At 28.0% G+C, this 8974-nt stretch overlaps 1 protein-coding gene across 1 annotated transcript; it reads right to left on the minus strand.

The window, feature by feature from the left end:
- Nucleotides 1-4498: 4498 nt before the first annotated feature.
- On the minus strand, nucleotides 4499-8736 carry EIN_264010 (protein serine/threonine kinase, putative; the record flags this gene model as incomplete). Its single annotated transcript, XM_004259690.1, has 2 exons — nucleotides 4499-8579; nucleotides 8678-8736. 2 exons carry the CDS (start codon nucleotides 8734-8736, stop codon nucleotides 4499-4501), a joined length of 4140 nt encoding a protein of 1379 aa, XP_004259738.1.
- Nucleotides 8737-8974: the final 238 nt, after the last annotated feature.

Genomic DNA, 8974 nt, shown 5'->3' on the forward strand with positions numbered 1-8974 from the left:
TAGTTTCGCTAAGAACAAAGCCTCCGCTTTCTCACTATCAACGTTTTCTTTAAACAGTGAATCAAACAAATATACAATTTCATCGTCAAATGAAAAATGCTTTTCTAAATTGCGATGTATGTGTAACCAGCAGTGTCTTATCTTTGTCTGTTGGCCAAATACTGAATATAGTGCTGATGATTGGGCTTCAGACCGGTCACATGAAAACCCAACGGAAGATAAACATCTTAAATCAAGTTGTTGTTTAAGTTCTTTTAAATATTCCTCAAACGCTTGTTTGGATGCGTCACGTAAAAACTCAAATGACAACAATCTTGTTATATCATTCTTTTTAAAAACAACAACGAATAAAGGTTTGGAGAATTTATTTGTGCAGTGTGTGTCATCTATGACAAGATATGAATTATCATATTCGTTAACTGATAGCATGTTGAGGCAAAAACATCAAACAAATCTCCTCTGATAGTCCACGAATAACACAGTTGAAAAATCTGAAAGGGAATTTAGGTATATATTAAGCTGATTTGCCTGTTTGATGGTTTGATCTTTATATGCTCTTTTACGAATATCATAAAGTATTTGAGGATTGTATGTAAAACCATGGTATAGCCTGGAAAGTTGCGTACTCACTTTCTTTTTTTGCATCTCGAAGTATAATTTGTCTTTTATCAAATTTAAAAAATGTTGACCTTTTGTTATTGTTGTTTCCGAGTGATCAATGTGCCATGGATTGAAATAAATAAATAGGTACTTTTGTTCAAATATGAAAACAACTATAGAAGAATTGCAACCAACCGATTTACAACTATAAATTTGTTCAGGAGAGTCGGAGCGAGTGTGTGTTGCAGCATAAATTTGAATTGTAAATGTGTCAGTTGATGTATAACAAAATCGTTTTATTTCTTTTGTACAAGAACCATCAATTGTTTCCCCAAGCATGTCATACAATCCTTTAACAATTTTGTCATTTACCGAATACAACCTGTGTGTTATAGTGGGTTGTTGTTTAAAAACACACAAAATAGGTATTTCAATGGATCTATACAAGTTTAAAATGTTTTTTGCCTGAAGATCGTTACTTTGTAGTGATGACAACGTGTTCCACAATGACTTTTGTGGAACTTTGTGTTGTTCTTGAAGTCCTTTTAAAAAAATTGTTTGTCCGTAGTAAAGTCATTGAAATTGTTAGTATTAAATTGATAATAAGTTAAAATTATTATTACAGGGTTGTGTTTCAAGATAAAAAACCATTATAATATTATTTTAAATACAGTTTTTTGTATCATGAACTAGCATCTTCGAAATTATAACTTCAACAAAAAATAATATTTATATTCAAGTTTTTACATTTAGTGATTTTTGATTATAATTAATTGATTTTAATTAATTTTTATAATTTTTACTTGATATGATTTTTGAATAAATTTTATTATTTTCTAATTTTTTTAATAACTAATACATATTTTAACCATTATTTTTTGTTTTTTTAATTGTTTTTTAATAGTAAACATAATTATATAATATAGTTTTTTGGTGTAAAATTGTTTCTATTAGTTGTATTAAAAATTAACTATATTAACAAATGTATACGTGTTGGGTTTGGGTTTAAATCTTATTCACCCTCAATTGAGTGTTACAATGTTAAAATTTGGTCAATCGATTCCGAGGTATAATAAAATAACAATGACAAGATGACCACTTTAATTTATGTGGCCCCTAAGTTATTTATTTAACCAGACAGTTGGGTGTTATACAGTTGAATTCTTTATACTTATATCAGACAATGAAAAATATAAACTAATACAAAACATAATTAATAAAAAAATATATTATAACTCGATAAATTTGACATGATTAAAATCGGATCTACAGCAAAACAGGTAATAAGAAGTATTATTTATATTAAATAATTAACCTTCGCACCTTTTGGAATATAATAAAAAACAATTGACTCGTGTTAAATGATTTATATCGTTAATAAAAACTATACAATTGATAATAGATGGAATAAAGTTCGAGAACATAAAATAAATAAGGAGACGAATAAAGACGTAAAAAGCGTGATTTGTAAATTTAAGATAATAATATTTATATTATATTAATTAAATAATCCGATTATTGGCATTTAGTTATTATAAATTAAAACATATATTTTAATAACTATAATTTTATATTATTTTTAAGAATTAAAAATTAAATAAAAAATTTAAAAATTTAATGAAAAAAAGAAAAAACTAAATAATTATTGGTAATTGTTATTCGAAAATGCTGAAAAAGACAAATTTTTATATTATCATGCTTATTTTTTATTTTTCTTTGCCAAAAAACTGCTCTATTTATAATCGCCAATTCCATCCTGGTTTGGCACACCCTGGTTTTCAGTCAAAGGCGTCTATTTGTAGTGAATCCAGCATAAAAAATTATCTATTTGTCGTAAATGAGTAAATTTTGTAGAAAAATCTTTTTAATATTAAAATTTATTTTTTATAAAAAATTAGTTTTTAATTCAACAAAAGTTACAGGTTAGAGAACAAAATATTTAATTGTCGTACACCAAAATGATTGGCCAGTTATGCGACAATAAAGCAAGTTCGACAATAATAATTAAGACTAATAGACGCCTTTGACAGTACTGTTTAAAATTAATAATATTAATATTATTATAGTCACCCACCAAAAGCAATGAAAACACGACAAATGGTCTAAAGAAACTATAATTTATTATTTTATACTATAATTATAAAAAACAATAAAAAAAACAAAAATAACATTAAAAAGAAAAACAAAAAAAATAAAATCACATTGTATCAATTTTGTCAAGCTTTTTAATTTGTTTAAAAGACAACGGCAATCTTAAAACGGGGGTTTCCTTATCTTCTTTTGGTCCTTCAATGCTCTTTTTCTTCCCTTTCTTTTTTAATTCAATTTGGAAAAAAAAGTAATGCTATCGTTCTTTTTTTTGAGGCAACAAAAATCGTTTTGAAATAAATTGTTTAAACAATTCTTTTTATTGGGGTGTCTTATAATTTTACAAAGTTCAATGGATACACGACACTTTGGGGTGTCTTGTCAATCTGTTTGACTATGACAGCTTGTTTAAAAGCAATAATATTAAAAGGAGGTGTTGTAACCACAAAAAATCCACCAACATCATCAACACTTTAAGTCTGTTTCCGAGTTCGATAATGTGAAAATGGTTTTTCTTTCCAAAACAAATTACCATCCATATCTTCCTTCTTGACTTCTTTTTGAAAAAGCAATTTTACACAATTGTCTTTCGCTTAAAAAATGGACATTCTTCTTTTAAGCCTACCAAATATCCCCAAATCAAAAACTTAAAGGAAACGAGAAGCAAATGGAGTTAAGCTAACAAAGGTTGTGTTATTTTCAGCGAGCAACATAACGAATTTGATACATCCAAAGAATTGGTCGAATTGTCGAAAACCATCACAGTTGCAGGTTTGGTCTTTTTTGGTATTGTCCAAATAAATACACATGTACAGCATTTTCCATAAAAATTGTTTTTCAGTTCACCTTTAATCTATTTTCGACAATATATTATAATTTAGTAAAATTTAAGTTTATTTTGAAATATTTGCAATATAAAAAAATAAATGTCGAATTGAAACACAATCTAAAATCATATTTTTACAAAATTGTAATATGGGTTCTTTAGACCATTTGTCGGAAATTTTTACCTTTTAGCGAATGACTATATTATTATTATTATTATTATTATTATTATTATTATTATTATTATTATTATTATTATTATTATTATTATTATTATTATTATTATTATTATTATTATTATTATTTTATTTTATTTTTTGACTTGATTTTCTTTTTAAAATTTTTTTATATTAAAATATCAGTCAAACCTTGATTCTTTTTATTTTTTTCATTTTAAAAACTACAACATTTTCTTAATTGAACATTTTGAATTTTGTTCTAAATTGTAATATTTGTTAATAATTTGTAATATGTAAATATTTGCAGCAAAAAACAAATTTGTGTAAAACCCACAGTTAATTAAATTATGTTTAATTATAAAAAATCCTTAAATTTTTGAAAACAAATAAGCATTCAATTCTGGCTATTGTTCAAATAATTCGAGAAATTGATTTACTTTTGTTGATGTACAAATTATTTGAATTGTAGGTATCAACTATAAGTATAATTTGTTTATCTTGAGCAACAGTGTGTGTGTTATTATCCAAAGTCTATAAAGTTGTTATAGTGTGTTTAAAAACAGAAAACGCCAACTATTTTAAGTTTAATATAATTTCATTTAATTGTAAAATATACTTCAATTGTATCCCTCGCATTTTTCAAAAAAAAAACTTCAAACAACCAATAAGATCTATGAAATTGTTGAGGTTTGTAAAATGCCAAGGTATGAAAAAATCGAGGTTTAAATGTATTTGGTTTTTACTTTTTTATTGTTACTAATACACAAAAAGGTGATTTGAATAAACACAATTGTTGTTAATTATTGTTACAACGATTCGAGTTGTTTGATGATTACAAATATTTCACTACGTTCTTTGGGCTCTTGTTTCCACGCATTTTCAATAACTACTTGATACTGTTTATCCAGTAAATTCACCAATCTTGGTCTTTTACCAACTGAGATTTCATCAGCAATAGACCACGCAAACGGATATATTGTTTTCGGGAATGGGTTATCCCAAGCAAAACATGACAACATAGTAATAGCAAACGAATATATATCAGCAGGTTTCTTATATTTATTTCTCTCCAATATTTCTGGCGCCATATACTTTGGTGTTCCAATACCCTTAGTGAAAGTCATGTTAGTCATCAACAAATTCACATTTCTAGCACTCCCAAAATCAGTCAATTTTGCATTCACTCTTTCATTGAAATCAAGTGAAAAAACAAGTAAATTGTCTGGTTTTATATCTCTATGTAATATCCCATTTTCATGTAAATATAAAATTCCTTTTGCTCCATCTCTCATAAATTTAACACGAAGTTGCATATCAATATGTTCTTTATTTTTATTTTCAATTAAATTCTGTAAACTGCCAAATTGAGCGAATTCGGTGACCATGCAAATCTTGTTTGGTATAAATACGGCGCCATAGAAATGGACAATATACTCACTGCGGAATTTGTCCAACATATCAACTTCATTTTCAAATTCATTGAGTTGCGACTTGTTTTCATTGAATGTTTTCATCTTTTTAATAGCAACAAGATTGCCTCGTAAAGTCCCTTTGTACACAACACCGAAGGACCCTTCGCCAAGTTTCTTGTCTTCTTTTAATTCGTCTGGATCAAGTCGTGTAGACAGTTGAGCTGTTAGACTAAAATTAATTTCTTTGTATATTATTCTTTGTGTGTCAAATGCAGTTGCAACAAGAAGAAAAGAACTTTGAATTTTTGAAGTACAAAACAAAGTCACAAATATTTCAAATTCACAGGCTTCACCTTTGCCTAAAACAATTAATTGCGGATTTGAAATAATATCAAACTTCTCATTTTGACTTGTATTCGTCAGAATTTGAATTTTCATGTTGTGTTTTGTGGTGTTGCCTACACATATAAGCTCACGTAGTTTCTTATTGACATTCACCTCATCTCCATCATTAAAAACAATTTCCTTTTTATTCACAGCTATGCCATCATTGAGAGAAATAAAATGAATATTCGATTTGGACATTGAAAATACGGTGGTCGTTTTTTCTATTATTTTTTTGTGGCGATTTTTTTGTATTTTGATAAGAATAATGTAAATACATACAACAAACATTGTTATGATAACCAGAACAAATATTATAATAATTAAAATGAACCACCACACCGCTTTTGTATTGCAAAATGTGCCACTCTCACTTGGAACATGCCAGAATGTACATTTGGAGCATTTGGAATTCGCTACTTTAACACATTTGTAAACTTTATTCATTGATATACACTGTTTGTTCTGATTTAAAATATAATTTGAATGACATGATGTACATTTGGTATTTGATACACTACAAGTCATACAATTATCATCACACTTCGCACATTCATTTGTTTTAACAGTAAAATACCCATTTTGACACTTTGAACACCCATTTTGTGTCACTTCTAGTTGACACCCAATTAATGAACTCTGTGGTATACAGTCTCCATCTTGTGTTTTATAATTTGTAGAATTGCAAGTCAAACACTTCGAATTTGTGTTACATGTAGAGCAATTTGATATACATTCAATACAGTCAAGACCAACGCGGTAATACCCGTCTCTGCATTGATAACACCCACTTGTGACTATTGCAACTTTATCACATTTTTTAATCAACTCGTCGTTAGAAATGCACTTGTTGTTCTCACCCAAGTAATATCCATTTTTACACGAAATACATTGCGATGATGTTGATACACATGATGTACAGTTTTCATCACATTCAAAACATATTTGACCGTCAGTGTAATATCCAATATCACACGTTAAACAACCCACGTTGTTCATCACTAAACAATTGTCGATTTCTTCGTCCATTGTTGAAACACATTCTCCATCCATATTTGGATATAAATCTTCGTCGCATTCAACACAAATTTCGTTGATCATTTTAGTGCAACCTTCGACAAGAAAACTGCACTTCCCGTTTTCGTCTTTTACTTCTTCTTCATCATCACAAATTGTCGTTTCACAAATTTCATCTTCAGAAAGACTGTAATTGGTGTCACATTGTAATTCATACATTTTGTTACATTTAATAGAATTCTCATTTTTAGAAGAACATTTGTAACACAATGAATTGTCAATGTAATACCCATCTACACACGATATGACGTGATTTCCTTGAGAAATTGAGATATTGTCTTTTTCACAGACATTATCTCCATTTAATAAATAATTTTGTTTACAAAGTGTACACTTCCCATTTTCACACAATTCACAATTTGTGTCACAAGACTCGCATTGTGTCGAATAATCGCCTGTATGACATTTCAAACACAAGTTGCCATCATTGTATTCACATTCCGTATTTGAGTAGCATTCTCCATTTGATAGTAATGTATTGGTATTACATTCATAACAAATTTCTGTTGTTCCTATTAAACAATTATTTGTTGATTGTATACACTCTAACTTTTCATTGAGTTGATATCCGTTTTTACACAATGAGCACTGATTGTTTGCATTGTATATTTGACAATTTGTATCCAAGTCAACACATTTGTCATTCAACAATCGAGTTTTGGAATTGCACTTTAAACATTTATTTTCATTAGATATTGATGTTATAATCATACAATTATTAAATATTGGTGTTCCAAAGACAGTGTTTTCACTTTCCAAAGTTATAATCATCATATGTGGTTTCTCATGAAGTATAAAACCACTTAAAATATTTTCTATTTTTCTAACCTCTTTTGTGATATACACAAATTTGTCACCAGACAATTCAATTGGGTTGATTATACCCGAGCAATTGATTATGATATTACCAATTTCTTCCTTAACTGTTATATAACTTGTAATATCGTTTGTGCACACCAATTGGTGAGTTGCTGAGTTGAACTGAAAGGTACTTTGTGTGTTAGTAATTTGGTTTACAACGACATTTCCAACAGAAAAGGAAAGTTTTGACGATGCAAAATCGCCATTTAAATCGAGTACAACATCGTCACTCATCATCCCTGTTTTGATTACTTTTGCATTTGTTATTTTTATATTTTTGTTGATGTGTAAAGTTGTATACGCAAGTTGCTTACTGTCAAAATTGTATTCGGATAACTTCTCAGATAAATATAAGTGACAATCGATTGATGAGTCATCGCATGGACAATGGGGATAATCAAATCCATATGGAGAACCGTTTGTATAATTGTTTGTATACAAAGACTGGTTTAATACGCACTTCACTGTGGTATTTTTAATTGTCCCAGTCGGACAAAATCTGATGAGCCTTTTATTGGATAATAAATGTGCAGTCCCATCTGTAAAATTAAATGGAAAATCGTTTGATGAAATATGATTTGGAATTGAATTAATATTAATGGAATTGTTATTTGCCATTGAAATGACATCAAAACAATCAATGTTGCCGATTGGATTTTTTATCTCAAAGTCTAGTCTACCAGGATAATTGTGGTATAAATGAAGATACATTGAATCCCACAAGTCAAGAGGTGGGGCGTCTAATTTTGGATTTGAAATTAAGAGTTTTCCAGCAATAGAAAAATGGTTGTTAATGATTGTAGACGAGTTGTTGTCAATAGATATAGAATTGCCGATATGAAAGGGTAACATAAATGATATAAGACTGTTCTCTGAAATAACCAAATTACTTGTTGTTGTAAATTTAGAGTTATCACTAAGATATATAGAAAATGTCCCACTTGTTATAATCTCATAATAAACGTTTGTCCCACTGAATGTAAATGTGTTATTAAAACAAAACACGTTTGCATTATAAACACACGTGGAATTTGTTAATGAATAAAAACCGGCGTCTTCATTATCGCCTATGGGAACACATTGGCAGGTATCTTTCGTTTGACTCTTAACACTAACGAGCAGAAGACAAAAATCAACAAAAAGTAATGTGAGTCTTTTCATTGTTTTTTAATGGAATTTTGCGTTCTTTGTAATTCAACGAAATAAATCAAATTTGAAATAAGTTGTTTGTGGTTTTTTGGTCAATGTAACTTTAAAAAATTGGGAATTTGTTCGAAATTGAAATATCTATGTTTTGATTTTTTTTTCATTTTTTAAAAAAAGTCAATTAAAGTCCCGATAATTTTAACAATAGTTTGTATATTTTTTAATCAAATAAACTTTATTGGCAAGTACAAAAACAATTTACAATAAACTTAATTATCATTAAACAATATATTTAGTATATTTAGTATTAAATATTATTATTTAATTATTTAGTATAAATGTTAATTAACTTTAAATTTCATGTTTTTCTTGTTTCTGATTATTTTTGAAAATAAATCTGAT

This window comes from Entamoeba invadens (assembly GCF_000330505.1).
Source record: "Entamoeba invadens IP1 unplaced genomic scaffold scaff_1105074726371, whole genome shotgun sequence".
Taxonomy (NCBI): domain Eukaryota; phylum Evosea; order Mastigamoebida; family Endamoebidae; genus Entamoeba; species Entamoeba invadens.